At 44.7% G+C, this 15,225-nt stretch overlaps 1 protein-coding gene across 2 annotated transcripts; it reads left to right on the top strand.

Annotated features, from left to right (window-relative positions):
* The first annotated feature begins 10,245 nt into the window (after nucleotides 1–10,245).
* On the top strand, nucleotides 10,246–14,321 carry gpr185b (G protein-coupled receptor 185 b). 2 transcript variants are annotated; one of them, XM_069518869.1, is made up of 2 exons: nucleotides 10,246–10,586; nucleotides 12,079–14,321. In XM_069518869.1, the coding sequence occupies exon 2, from the start codon at nucleotides 12,081–12,083 to the stop codon at nucleotides 13,149–13,151; it is 1,071 nt and encodes a 356-aa protein (XP_069374970.1). In that variant the 5' UTR covers nucleotides 10,246–10,586; nucleotides 12,079–12,080; the 3' UTR covers nucleotides 13,152–14,321. The 2 variants fall into 2 exon arrangements, with proteins under 2 accessions (XP_069374970.1, XP_069374969.1); XM_069518868.1 differs by lacking the exon at nucleotides 10,246–10,586 and adding an exon at nucleotides 11,093–11,456.
* Nucleotides 14,322–15,225: the final 904 nt, after the last annotated feature.

Here is a 15,225-nt window from a genome sequence, read left to right as displayed (position 1 = left end):
TCACAAGTGGTTATCTTCGTAGCCCTGCATTTATCTCTGTGATAATCTGCAGCTTGCACATTGCGTCCGTTGGCAAATTCATAAATTTAACATTTCAGCCGTTTCCAGTTTCATCAGATGTTTGATTTTCTAGTTTTAAAACATCAGAGTTGTCCGGTCTTTATGCGAAACTAAGCTGGCAAGCTGCTGGAATTAGTATTTATAGTAATCGCACAGATTAGCAGGAATTTAGCGGCAGTGGAAACAAATTGTAAGGATCACATTTGCATGTCATCCTTTGAGATTGTTTATGCGTTAGCTGGTTGTATGCACATCTAGTAGGTCTCAGATTCAGGTGATAATTCTCCGTCATCTTATGTTGTACTAGAAATGTCAATTGAAAGCCTCTTCTGTCACAATCTACACGATCAGGGAAACCTTTCCTGAAACCAACTCTTTTGGCTGAGGTGAGATTCCTGATTCCTCTGCCATTCATCTTCTCACCACCCACACACACACACACGGTCTCAAACAGCAGCAGGAAATCTTACATCACATCCCAAAATAAGCCCGAGTATAGAAAATGAGCCATTTAAAAAGCTCTCTGCAGACCTGACATACTGCGGCAGCCTCAAACTCATTATGTTCTTCATTGCACAAGTTAATCTCTTCGCGTCCATTAGCCGCATTGTTAACAAGCCTTTTCCTTTTTTTGTGCAGAAGCCTTAAAAAAATACAACGGTTAGTGCCCTTTAATGGAACTATGGGAAACTGAATAAAGCTGTGAGAGACACTGGATGTGATGTCAACAGTGCAGACGTGGAACATATGTGCGTTGACTTCGGTGTATTCCAGCACCAGGGACAATAAAGGGTGCAACACCAGACATACTGTTTTATTTAAAACGCATGCTTCATGTCTGAGGAATTAAAAACTCCGCCTTCACGCTCGGCTCTTAATTGTTTTGGAGCCGAGCTCCTCATTGACCGTGAGACGCTGGAGGTTAACAGACTCGGCCAAGCACCAACATGCTTTTAAAAGGTCGTAAAAGGTTGCTAATGGGTCAGGGGAACATTATTTCAATTGATCCGTAATCGACCCTCGGCCCATTGATCAGGCAATTAGAGGATCTGAGGGGATAAATGAAAAGATGCTGCAGTTACTCCACACGGCCACTTATCTGGGATCGAGCCTGTCACACTCGATACTGTGTCCTGAACTATTAGCGGCCTCAAGATGCAGCGGAGTGCAGTTCATCTGCTGTGTACACTCAATGTATGCACCTTGTGCTACTATGCTGCCACCTAGTGATTAATTCCACCAGTAGAAAATATCCAGATCCTGGAGTGTGCAGGAGCAGTCTGAGCCCGATGAGAGGAGGAAGAGGAGGAGGAGGAGGAAGAGGACGGTGACCGCTTCGTCATAATCTGTGTTGAAGTCAGTGATAAGCTTTTAAGTGCGGTCTGCGATTTCCCCTTTGATCAGCGATACAGGGCAATCACTGGGAACGCTAATGAGCTGTGGGATGGGAGGAGGGTCGGCAAACGAGAGCTGTAGAGCGGCAGAGTAAGAAAAGAGGGAGATGGAGAGAGAGAGAGAGAGATCTGACGTTCAACCTCTAAAAGCTGTTTTCCTTTAAAGATACAAGGGAGTTTTCACACCTGAGAGTCTGAACCAAGCCTCATGCCTTCGTTCACTTGATCTGTTTCACAGTGTTCTTTAGGAGCTCACTAAAGAACGCTGTCTGACACACGTGCGTCCCGTCGCCATCACCTGCGTCTACACAAAATGAAGGAACCAGCTGCTTTCAGACGTTCACTGAACTCTGGAGATCCTCTGCAGTAGTTTCATACTTTACCCACAAAACAGTGATTTTACAGTGAAGTCGTTATTTATTTCACATCACTACATATCGCTTCCTAAAACAAACGGATGAAAGGATGAAAGGACGTAAACAGAGGCAGACAGAAGAGGAAAATAGAAAGTGCCCCGCCCCTGAAGCTATAAATATCTCTGTACAATACACAGATCAGGAACATTTGAGTCATCTGCCATTTGAAGTTGAGCCTAATGCAGCAGGCCTGCTTTGAACACCCATGCTGAGCATCAAGTGCCAGACATCGGTGCACGTCAAACTATAATGGCTTCGACTGAACATAACACATGGCGAGGATGAATTAGGCGAGTGCGCGGCCGCCGGCGAGATCGTGTCAAGGCGCAATTTAGAAATCAATAACCCAAGCGGCAGCAAAAAACGGAATTATCAGAGAGCAGAGATGACCATGATTCGTCCGCAGCGACAAGTGGAAACACAAAGAGGCCATTGTGCGTTTGATTGGCCCCGGCTCTCCACCTTATTGGTTTCCATGTGAACACGAGACCCAGTGAGCGGGAAACCTCAGAGAGCACAGCAACGCAAAACACACAACTGGAGTGTTCTCACACTCACACACACACACACACACACACACACACGGTCACTATGTGTCCGTCACTGCTGGCGAGAGACAACCTGTGCGATGCGTGGATTTTAATAAAAGGAGTGAAACACTCGGACGAGGGAACATTTCAACGCATCACGGTTAAAAAGAACCCGACAGTCAATACGTTTTTACTTGTATTTCAACTAACGAGTTTTAATGGCTAGATTTTCCCGATTACATACATTTGTAAAAAAAAAAAAACTGTTCTCTGACTAAACGTGTCAGTAACCAAAAAGAACAAAATGCAAAAAACAAAAGAGAAGATGGTTCAGTGTCTGAATCAACGTGACTTATCATCTCAAATCTAAACGCTCCCTGTGTGTTTCCTGACGGCAGCTGTCAGATTTGTGGGCGGGCACATGTTTCTGTTTGAATGAGCGGACAGTGTGAATATTTTCACACCCACTAAATTAAATCTCTTCATAACGGAAGATAATTAAAAAAAACAGCAGCTGTGTGGAAAAAAAAAAAGTCCTACTCTCAGAGAAACTATTCAAATTATACTTTTAATGTTTCAAAGTGAGCAGCAGTAGGTGTAATACATGTGCTGCATCTGTGTTATCTAACCGTGGGGCGTACATGTAGGTGTGTGTGTGTAACATCCACCAATCACACACCAATTAGCCGAGTGAGGAAGCTGATAATTAAAACACAACAACAGCTCATATACAGCGTCCACCGCAGGAACAGCTGGTGTGTTATGCAAGCAATGACTGCTTTGTTATTCTAACAGTTACCGTGTGTGTGTGTGTGTAGGTGCACAAAGGCATGTGTGACACAGAGCAGCTAAACTGTGTGCGATCACACCTTCCTACACACAAACACACACTCACTCTGGGCCACAGTTATATAGGGAGAGCGACGAGGAGGTGGAGAGAAAAACAAAATGTAACAGTCAGAGATTAGACCCCTGGATGAATTTAATAATTAATAATTAATATTTCTTTATAGGATGAATTTAAATCTGCACGAGTAAGACATTCATGGTGCAATTTTTCCTGAAAGCTCACTCTTGCTGAGTTTCCAGCGTCAGCACAGTTTGTTTCATCGCAGCCAAGTCCGCAGGCTCCAGGCCGACACCGCTGCAGCTGTCACAGCAGCTGCGGGAGGATATTTGTTGTCACTGCATTATCCATTGTGTAGTGGTGAGACTCAGTGGGAAGCTCCAGTGCTTCAAACCATTTAATGTGCATGAATCCTCAGTGTGTGTTCCAACCCGTCACTGTGTCTGTGCAGGAGACTGTAAGAGTGCATCAGAACACGTCAAAACTATTTCAGGGACCGTTTCTCAAGTCAATGACTATATTTCCATTTTCATCTCATGTGGTGAAAACATGCTGTGGAGGATCAGGTGACACAGTGTCACTCTCACTGAACAGTATCCAGAAGGACACGCGATAAAGTGGAATATATTTAGACTAATGTTTAATCTACAGCTTCTCTCCGTGTCCCTTGTGATACGAGTCCGTTACAGTGTCTTCCAAAAAGCTAAATTTGAGATGCAGCGCAAGGTTCAAGGCCCAACCATAAACTCCATGTCATCCGAAACTCAGAGAACTGTCCGCTGCCCCTCCTCCTCCACCTGTTAGGACAATATGCTCAAAGTCAACAAAAACAAACACTGCATCTGAAATCATCGGCCTGCCCACCCCCAAAACAAAGTGAGTGAAACCCACTCGCTCCTCCACTGTCCCAATGCAACTCTCCAACCTTTTGGAATCAATAACTTTATAAATAGAAGCTGCAGGAACATTGATTAACAGCAAACAGAAAAATAACCGATTGAAAGGAAATGGTGGACACGGAGTCAACGAACCACATGAACCAATAACGTAGTTAATGGTTTGGGGCGGAATTGATTGAACGCTTTAAAAAGATCTTAATTGATTTTGTTAACTATCTGACAATAGTCCAACGTAACCCATATTCACCATAGGGTGAATAACTCTGCGCTGTTTGCTCGAAACGGGCTGAAATTCGGTGTGGTTGTGTGGAAGCCTACCCTTCATTAATCCTGAAATGCACAAGTCTCTATGATAATCACAACCCTAACCCTAATCTCAACATCAGTTGTATCGAAGAAGACTTGAAACTAGAGATTGAGACATTAACTCCTGAGGAAAATGATTACTGGCATCTTTTTCCCATAGACTTCTATAGAAACCACCGGTGGAGTCGCCCCCTGCTGGTTATCGCCCTCTGCCATTTCATATACAGTCTCAAACATTAATGTACTCCTCTCTGTAAATACTGATGCAGTCACTTTTATTTATAGGTCCCACATCTTCTGTTTACCTCTGTCTTTGTGCTATTTTGTTCTCTACGTCCATCTGTCTTGTGATGGAGTGTCGCTCTCTCCAGAGCAACTCTGTTCTCAATAACTCAGTTTTATATCTCAGGCCTTTTTTCCTCTTGCTATTGTCAGTGTGTCTGGTTGTGTATCTCTCTATCACACACACATAAACACACACACACACACACAATCATGTTATATGTCTCAGCGGGAACTGACTGGAATAGTAGTACCTCTAGGCATGAGAGTGTGTGTGTGTGTGTGTGTGTGTGTGTGTGTGTGTGTGTGTCTGTAAACAGACAGTATGTCGGTGGTGAGTCCCTTTGTTTCTGCTCATTGACCCTTTTTTGACTTCACATCCTTAAATCCCTCGATAATAGAGTCGGATGAATACAGAGAAAGAGACGAGTGTGTGTGTGTGTGTGTATGTGTGTGTGTGTGTGTGTGTGTGTGTGTGTGTGTCATGGTTACAGCCCTCTGGTGACACTGACAGTATTTGTCATCAGCGTGGATTCAGTCACACGCTCTTTTTTATTATTTTCCCTCTCGACTTTTCACTTCCGATAATATTCACTTCAATGATGATGTGAGATTTTGTTTAGTAAATCTCGGGTTTAACGACATGAGATTTAATTCTATCAGAGGAGGTGGGTGGGGCTACAGCGTTTCCTCGTGGATTAAACAGAGTCCCAAAATACAAATTAAATGATTGACGGAATAAAAATGAATCTCTACTATTTTGATAGTTAATTTTCCAAACATTTATTAGTGTATTAGGTTTATTTTTAAAGAAAGGATCATTAACTGCAGCCCTAGTTTTATTGAAATCACATATTGATCCTGTCTGTGTATATATTTGTAGACTTGTGTAAATATAATATAAACATGAATTTACAGCTGTTGGATTTTCTTTTCTGCAGGATTATGCAAAAACTGCTGAACCGATTATCTTGAAACTGGGAACGACGCGATGTGAGACATTTTACGTTTCCATCAACTGAAGCCTCTCTAGTCCATCACTTTGCTCAGTGTCTCGGTTTCAGCCTCCATCTCCCTCTTGACCTTTCACTGAGACCTTTAATCAAAGCAGAGTTATTGCTCCCCGGAGACATCACTAACTACCGCATCACAAGTCCTGACAGTGCTGCAGGGATTTGGCGTGTCCTCTTCTTAATCCTGCTCTGAATAATGCATGTTTTTTTTTTCTTCTTCTTCTCTGTCTGGGAGAGACGGCAGCGTCACTGGTGATTCACTCTGTGATTCCATCTCAAACTCGGCTCTTTAAGAACAGTGCTCTGGTGAAAGTAGGAAGAAGCGAAAAAAAACGGTCACACCCTATAAATGATGCAGGATCCCCTCGGTGTGACAAGACCAGCGTCACCGCACCAAGTCACCAAAACTAGTCTGGTGATGCTGCAGAATAAAATTTCAAAGTGTAGGACAAGACATCTTTATCTATTTTGGTCAAGATTTGGGTCCAAATTATGTAAATGTCTGGCTGAGCTTATAATAATTTGATATTTCAGTTTGGAAGAAAGTGACTGAAAAACTCTCCTGGACGAGATAAGATTTAGTGGAAAGAAAATCTTCGGAATTAAATTAGGAAGAAAATAAGCAAATGTCTAGCGCCAATGTCTATGAACAGGAAATGTACATTTATTTGATCTCAGCGAACATCATGGAGGATTAAGACGCAAAAGAGCCACAAATTCTGCTCAGAAGATACTGGACCTCTGCCGTATGGAGAGTGAACAACTGACGTACATTCATAAAGTGACTGACAACTACAACTAAGAACAAACACACATTGTTCCAAAGCTTGCAGGGGATCTGTCAGTAAATGCCAACGTTACTGTTTCTGCTCAAAAGCCCTTCAACTAAAACGCTTCCAAATCAAGTGTTGGGGTAAAAAATATGTTAAATGTTATTTTTGAATAATTAAACTTAAATTCTATTTGCGCATTAACATATTATATTATATCTTGGATCCAAAAACACAAAATGTCAAAATAGCGTTTCCAGCATTGGTGTATATTTAACATATAACAGAATATAACGATATATCCAGCTGTACGTTCTGGTATCAGAGAGTCAAACTGCTCGTTTTCACTGTACAAACAATGAGCAACAGTAAACAACGATGTGAGCCTTCGTAGGTGGATTTTCTTCTGAAGCATCTTACTCAAGGGAAACCCAGTGGTGGTGTGGTGCTGGAGTGTGTGAGTGAGTGTTGAGGGGGAGGAGGGAGGGGGTGAGAGGGTGGGAGTCGTATTAGTCATCCACTGTCACTGCTGTGATGTTCCCAGTCGACGTGTACGTGGGGATGAAACCCAGCAGCACCTCAGATTTTTCTATAACATCTCTTCATTTATTTCTAACACATTCGTTTTCTACACGAGGGGTGAAATGTTAAATAACGCTGCATCATGACATCGTCTGTGGGACGGAAAGCGTAACCACGGACCACTGCCCTAAATATGAGGGCGTTACACAACGTCGTCTCCTCAACGTGAAGCGTTTGTCCTCCTGTGACTTTCACCGCGGAGGAGACGAGAGAACGGAGGCTCGTGTTGGGAGTGATGTAATACAGTTTGACTTTGGCATGCGTTGTCATCGCTGTATGGAGAAGAGAAGTGTGTGTGTGTGTGTTTGTGAGTGTGTGTGTGTGTGTGTGAGTGTGTGTGTGTGTGTGTGTGTGTGTGTGTGTGAGTGTGTGTGTGTGTGAGTGTGAGTGTGTGTGTGTGTGTGTGTGTGTGTGTGTGTGTGTGTGTGTGTGAGTGTGTGTGTGTGTGTGTGTGTGTGTGTGTGTGTTTGTGAGTGTGTGTGTGTGTGTGTGTGAGTGTGTGTGTGTGTGTAGTAGAAATAGAGTCGGATGAAGACAGAGAAAGAGACGAGTGAGACGGGCCAGCTTTCTGCCACACAGCATACCAAACGCAGCATGATGATGTAACAGCTCTAAATTACCCATGGTGCTTTGCTGGAAAGGTGAATGAAGTTAGACATGGAGAGGGCGTCAATGGAAACGCACGCGCTCACATGCATTTCCTCTGTATTGTAATCACGGGGGGGGGGGGGGGGTGATTCATACAGCGACGCCTTCCACAATAAAAAAAAAAAAAAGGAAAAGATGCTTTAACTTTCTTTTCTCTTCCATTTATCTTTTGGCTCGTGGGCTTAAAATGAATTTTAAAAAAAAGAGATGAACAAGAAAGAAAATGAGACAAAGGAAGAGAAAAGCTGGCGGAGCGGAGCGTGGGCCGACTCGGGAGTTTCCTGCACTAAAGGTGTGATGATGTAACTGAGCTGCGGAGAGAGAGAGAGAGAGAGCGAGAGAGAGAGAGAGAGAGAAAGTGTGTTTGTCTTTTCACACACACACAAGAGGAGGAGGTGTACATCGTGGCAGCTGCTGTCACGCACACATTCAGCGGGAATTTAAAAAATGAAAAACACGCAGAATAAGCGCCAGGACTGTGACTCCTCCCACAAAGAGAAGCCAAAGCGTCTCGAGTGATAAAAAAGTGAAAGTACAGGTAAAAAAAATTAAATTTTTGTGATTATTATTGTTGATCATATGAAAATGAGGTGAAACGTCACAATAAACAGACGAGACTGACTCGCAATTGGTTTATCTATCAAGAGGACCTCGATACAACGGCTCCATCCCCTGATAGCTTGTTACAGCGCAGACTTTGGCGTTCGTATCCGGTTTGTTCTGACTTCTTTTCAAGTGGAGTCGCGTTGTCAATCTTTATTTACAAGACCTATGAGTCTTCTCGATAAAGCTGATCGAGCGAGAAAACCGATGCACCGAACATCGTTCCATTTCCGGAGCAACAAAACAATCCAACAAGTGCAGAGGCTAATCGTAGCTAACGATGCAACAATGAGAGCAGAACTGGTGACGATATTAAAAAATCCTCCACAGACCAGAAGCTAAAACCCTGAAACGTCTTCAAGAAAGTCCAGTTGTCTACGAACACTTGAAGATACCAAGACCTGGATGACTGAGGCTCAACCCTGGGAGGTGAAAATATAATACTTCTATTAAACTGGAGCCCAGAGAAATATCAACACCATCAGGCTTTCTGGAAAATGATCATAATCTACTTTGGCTAATTTCCTATATCATCGCTGTAATTTCCTCTTGGGACTGAGTTCGTTTCTGCTTTCACACGTGAATATTTTTTAGAGTTCTGTGGATTCATCTGGAATCTTGTCAGACAACAAATTAACTGACTGATGACACACACACACACACACACACATCATTTTAACTAATGATGATGATGATGATGATGATGAGAAGCACTCGTGTGCTGCTCCGTACAGCAGCTCTGTCTTCCTGCACGACGACAGATGTGGGGCCGGCCGATGTGTGTATATGTGTGTGCGCGTGAGTAATGCAGTGGGATACCCAGCAGTGCAGCGAGATTGCATAACCACAATGCTGACCATATAGCTGGTCGCACACACACACACACACACACACACACACACACACACACACACACACACACACACACACACACACACACACACACACACACACTCTATTTGAAATGGGAGGGAACCTTATGATTCAATATGTTTAGAGATGGTGAGTTTCACCTTTAGTGAATTTTAAATACGCCGTCATACTCTGAAAGCTCGGTCCCCTCATGTGTGTCCACTCCTACGACCTTGTGTGTGTGTGTGTGTGTGTGTGTGTGTGTGTGTGTGTGTGTGTGTGTGTGTGTGTGTGTGTGTGCTGCTACTTTCAGCTCAGCTATACATGTATAATATAAAATATATATATGTTTGAGTGTGTATATATATATATATGAAAAAATATATTACACACATACATTATACATATATATATAATGTATATAGACATTTATAAAATATTGTTTTAGTAACTTGTATATGTGTGTGTGGAGATATATATCTATATATATATACATACATATATATATCTATACATATATATCTATATCTATATATATACACACACATACAAAAGTCTATATATAACGTATATAGACCGATATAACAAACTATATATGTCATTAAATTAAAAATATATATAATGTATATATATGAACATTGTATATAATTTAATGTATATATATATATATATATATATATATATATATATAGTCCAGTTGTCTACGAACACTTGAAGATACCAAGACCTGGAGGACTGAGGCTCAACCTATATATAGACCTATATAACAGACTATATAGGTCTATAAATATATATATATATATATAACAAACTATATAGGTCTATAAATATATATATATATATATATATATATATAACAAACTATATAGGTCTATAAGAAAAGCTATATAGATTTACTCATGGTCTATAAATAAAAAATAAATGAAACTAAATAAGAACTTTTTTATTTATAGACCTGTATGTTACAATGCATCTTTATACATCCTGTTTAGATGTATATTAAATAAATGTCTCATCTATAAATCTGCTGCATGTGTTCATTAATTCTCCTCCTGTGATTCACACACCGGCCGTGATGACGGTGACCGGAGGAGCGGAGACTTTGTGACGTCACACCGGGAGAATGGCACGCGCGTCCAATGAGGGGCTGAGGATGTGCAGCGCGAGGACGGAGCAGCCGACAGAAGGGTGATAACCATGCCAACCGAGGGATGTAGCGCGCGCTGCTGACTGGGGGAGAAAAGAGAAGAGAGAGAGAGAGAGAAGAGAGAGAGAGGGGGGGAAACCCGCAGGAGAAGAAAATCTAAAGATACACACGCTCATTTAAAAAGTGGAGGATACCGGAGAACATTTCCTGCAGGAGGAAGAAGACGACAAGGAGCTGGTAATTCTCTCTCTTCTTTATTTTCCATCTGTGTGGCATGGTCCTCCATCCCTCTTTCTCCCCATCTACCCCCCCCCCCCCCCTCCCTGTCTCTCGCACGCGCCGGATCAGGGACCGCACTGCTGCAGATGAATGAAACTGAACAAGCTGTTTATTGTGATGCTACAACACCCACACGCGCGCACACACACACGCACGCACGCACTGAACAGCTCGTGACATAAAAAAAAAAGGGGTGGGGGGGGTGGGGGGTGGTGGTGTGGTTGCGGGAACAGGACTGAACCCGGTACCGCAGCGATGTGCGCCCCTCAGCTGCGGGACTGCTGCTGGTGACCTTCTTCCCCTGGCTGCTTGCAGTCATTGACGGCGTGTGCGCGTGCGTGTGCGCACGAGCATGCATGCACGAGAAAAGAGGGAGATAGAGAATAAGGGGGCTGGTGGGGGGGGGGGTGGGGGGTTGAGGTGGGAGGTGTGAGAGAGGGGAGGTTTTTTTTTTTTTTTTTTTTTTTTTTTATGAATGGAGCTCCACATTCCTTTTGGCGCGCGCGTGCTGGCAGCTCAAGCCGGCTGAGCTAAAATTAGCCTCGTGCCTGATTTCATCTTCTGATCGTCCGCGTGCACGCCGCAGCATATGTGGATGCGTATTAACGAAGTTCTAATAAACGCAGGCGCACACGCAGAAACGCACGCAGCAATGACTCGTCTGGGCACGCGCCACCGGTGAATAGGACAACAGCTCCTGCCGCCGCCGCTGCCATGCCCCAGGACGTCATGCACCATTTTTAGAGATGCTCTAAAAATAGAATTTCTTGATTATGGTTTTGACTGTGAGGAGGTTGGACCCGTTCTTCTGGTTCTGGCATCTTATCGGTAGGAACGCACCAAATTCCTGCTTCTTCAAAAGGCTCGTTTTTTTATTTTATTTTTTTTTTCCACATTATTTATTTGTCGTTTCTTTTCGGCTGCTCCGTCTGTCACGACGCTTTCGAGACAAAAATGGAGGGAACGTTACTATTTTTATTCACGGAACACGTCTGTGTTTGTTGTGCTGCTGATCAGTGTCAGCGTGGTGCGTTGGAGCTGGTGACGTGCGCGTTCGGGGTCAAGTGCATGTTTGCCTCGGTGAATGAATGAATGAATGGGCAGACGCTGGAGTGAATGAATGTCTCCTTTGCCCCTTCATCAAAAAGGGACGGACATTAACAGCTTCTTTTTCTCTCTTTTCTCTTCCTGCATCCTCCTCTTCTCCTTTTCACAACCGAATCCTCCCATCATTCTCCTCCTCGACCTAAAACTTCTCCTCTTCCTTTTGCCTTTTTTCTGATTTGTTCTCTTCGTTCTTGTTTTATCTTCTGTCCTCTCACATTTCTCTCGTCCCTCGTTGACGACCTTTTTGTCAACACACGCTCACCTGATCGCTTCCACCTCCTTATCGCTCATTCCTTCCCACTTACTCTCCCTTTCATCATTCTCTTCCTCCTTCTTTCTCCAGCTATGATTCTCTCTCTGGCCGCAGTGACAGCCATGAGTAGCGGTGGCGGTAGCAGCCTCAACTCCTCCTCCCCCTTCGACCTCTTTGACTCCTCCACCTCCTGGAGCCTGGCCGAGGACCCGTCCAACTCCTCCTCCGAGCCCGTCGTGCGAACTCTGACCCCCGAACTCCAGCCAGCGACCACTGCCGTTGCTGTCCAGGAAGTCAGCCCCTGGGATATTGCACTTTGCGTGACTGGGACGCTCATCTCCTGTGAGAACGCTTTGGTGATAGCCGTGCTGTTCTACACGCCGACGCTCCGAGCACCAATGTTCATCTTGATTGGATCGCTGGCGGTGGCAGATCTTCTGGCCGGCCTGGGCCTCATCCTGAACTTTGTCTTCACCTATCTGGTCGATAACTCGCTGGAATATGTGACACTGCTGTCAGTCGCACTGCTCATCTCGGCCTTTTCGGCGTCCGTCCTCAACATTCTTGCCATCACAGTGGACCGGTACCTGTCGCTTTACAACGCCCTGACTTACCACACTGAGCGGACAGTCACCTTCACCTACGTGATGGTGGTTCTCATCTGGGTGTTGTCCCTCACGCTTGGCTTGCTGCCGGCGTTTGGCTGGAACTGCTTGAAAGACGAGTCCACGTGCAGCATCTGCAGGCCCGTCACCAAAAACAACGCGGTGGCGCTCGCCGTCACCTTCCTCCTGGTTTTTGCCCTGATGATGCAGCTCTACCTTCAAATTTGCAAGATTGCCTTTCGCCACGCGCAGCAGATTGCAGTGCAGCACCAGTTTGTGGCCATCTCCACCACCAAAGGTGTCTCCACACTGTCGGCCATCCTGTGTGCCTTCGGGGCGTGCTGGCTGCCGTTTGCCATGTACTCCATCGTGGCGAACTCCAGTTACCCTGTGATATACACCTACGCCACGGTCCTCCCCGCCACCTGTTGCTCTGTGATCAACCCCATCATCTACGCGTTTCGAAACCCGGACATCCAGAAGTCACTGTGGATGGCCTGTTGTGGGTGTGTCCCATCCAACCTCTCCCTCAGACCCAGGACCTCCAGTGACGTGTAGCAGGGAAGGTTGGTTTCTGTTTGGCATGACGCTAGATGCTAAGTCAGGGCTGCATGAGGGAGAGGATGGCATGGGGAGAAAGGTTGAAGGTTACGGCTGAGGAAAGAGATTTCCTCTACCCTTCATATCAGGGCTGATGGTTGACGCATGTATGGCCATGGTAGTAAGGCCGGCAAGTGGCGCCGGCACAGGGAGATGGGAGGACAGTGCATGGTCAACAAAAAGATAAGAGCTAACAAGATCATGTCCTGCCTGCTTGGAGAAAACCAACAGAGGTGATGGAGGTGGCGTGAAACCAACTGCAAAACAAAGACTGAGGTATCATCATCAAGCTGCAGGGGGTGTGTCAGGCGATGCTTTTCAACTGGCCTTCAGGGTGCGAGAAGCCAGGGCCCACTTCTCGAAGGGTAGCACATATACGTCGAGGTGGGATTTAGCAGAAATGTTCTAAATCTCCATAGGACCTGAGTTTGGGCAACACTGCATGGTTATGCAATCAGAGGGATCGAAGCAGTCTTAAAATACTGTATGTGTTTTCACTGATGTGTGTGGATAAAAATACAATGAGCTAAATATACACAATGAATGACCTTGAGTATTCTCAGTGAGCTATCTTTGCAGTGCTCAGACAGGAAAACAAGAACACCCCCCCCCCCCCCCCCCCCCCCCCCCCCCCCGCCCCATGAAACGTCTCTGTTCCCTTGATCTGACGCAAATTAAGTAATTCATGAGTTGATAGATACAGTGTGAGGACAATTTTTTTTGATTACTCAGATTGTATCATTGTTATTAGAAAAAAAAAGGTACCCTGAAGAAACTGCATTCGAAAGAAGCCGGAGCAAAAAAATGTGTTTGAGAAAAACAACTCATCACACGTCATCCCCTCGTCAAACATTCAAATCCACGGCAAGGATCGAGTCTGCCGGGCTCCTGACGCACAGATAGACGCTGCTCGTTGGGAAAAACCTAGAGAGGCAGCTCCACATTTAGGCCGGCGTGTGTTGTTCCTTGGCGTGATGAAATCAAATCTGCTCCCTGTCGGAGAAAAACCAGTTTCTCCGCCAGCCCCTGCGCCGTGACTGTGAAGCGGAGAGAGCAGGATTCAGCACCAAGGACAGCGCCACTGCAGAGCGCCGCTACCCTGGGAATGCTCTCTGCTGCGAGGGGGGGGGGGGGCGGGGGAGGGGGGCGGGTGATGGAAAGTAGGCTACGCTGTTCTCTATGTACACCATCTTGACAGGGAGAAGAGAGGGTGGGGGGGGTTCGTAGCTTGATTGGAGTCTATTTTTGGTCATTTCTGAGCGATTCAGTGTCATTTAACTGCTCATGTGATGGTTGAAGGGGGTTAAATTCCTTTCAGGGTCATTTAGAGAAGATTGGAGACTATCATTAGATTTTTAATTTGGTCATAGAAGTTATCTAATGAGAGGGCAGCTGCATTTTTTTTTTACATTTTATTTTTAAATTCTGCTTTCTGCTCGTACAGCGAGCGATCGAGGCCAGTTTCTGGTTTTCACAATGACATTCTTTAAAGAGAAGCTCTGTCGGAAGAACTCAATCGAGCCATTACAAAAAAAAAAAAAAAATGAATTGATGGCTTTTGATCTTCATTATGTGAAATGAAATGTTTAAGCTTCGTTTATTTTTTTACACTTTCACAAGAGATGTTCTTTAGAGAGCACGGCCTCCTCAAATTCTGCACCGAATCTGTCAAGTTCGTTTGGATGTAGAAACTATTGAAGATGCACATGAAGTTCTACTGGATCTACGTGACCTCAGATACACGGTGATTGGCACCGCGGCTCCATGAAGCCACATTCAAATCAGCCAGATTGAAAAAAAGTTCTTGGCGAAGGTAACAAACACTGAAAATCTGTCGGGAATGATGTGAAATGCAGAAAAAGACTCCAACCGTGCACATGAGGTTCTTGAGCGTGACTACGACCTTGTCCCATCTTTCCTCTCTTGCATCTCAGCAGTAGAAATTATTTATGAGAAAATAAATGTATGGCCCCATGACTTCGAGTAAAAAGGTGAGAGCAGCTGATGTTTGTCGGAGTCCAACAGGATCTCG

Source organism: Paralichthys olivaceus, chromosome 22, assembly GCF_024713975.1.
Source record: "Paralichthys olivaceus isolate ysfri-2021 chromosome 22, ASM2471397v2, whole genome shotgun sequence".
In the NCBI taxonomy this organism is placed as follows: domain Eukaryota; kingdom Metazoa; phylum Chordata; class Actinopteri; order Pleuronectiformes; family Paralichthyidae; genus Paralichthys; species Paralichthys olivaceus.
The sequence above is the reverse complement of the archived record's forward strand: the minus strand, read 5'-3'. Positions and strand labels throughout refer to the sequence as shown.

What these genes read in the sequence shown, in the direction of transcription:
- gpr185b (XM_069518868.1), top strand. Translation starts at nt 11,402, where the DNA reads ATGGTTTTGACTGTGAGGAGGTTGGACCCGTTCTTCTGGTTCTGGCAT. An exon ending in CTGGTTCTGGCATCTTATCG is followed by an intron (nt 11,457 to 12,078) that starts GTAGGAACGCAC and finishes TTCTTTCTCCAG; the next exon opens with CTATGATTCTCTCTCTGGCC.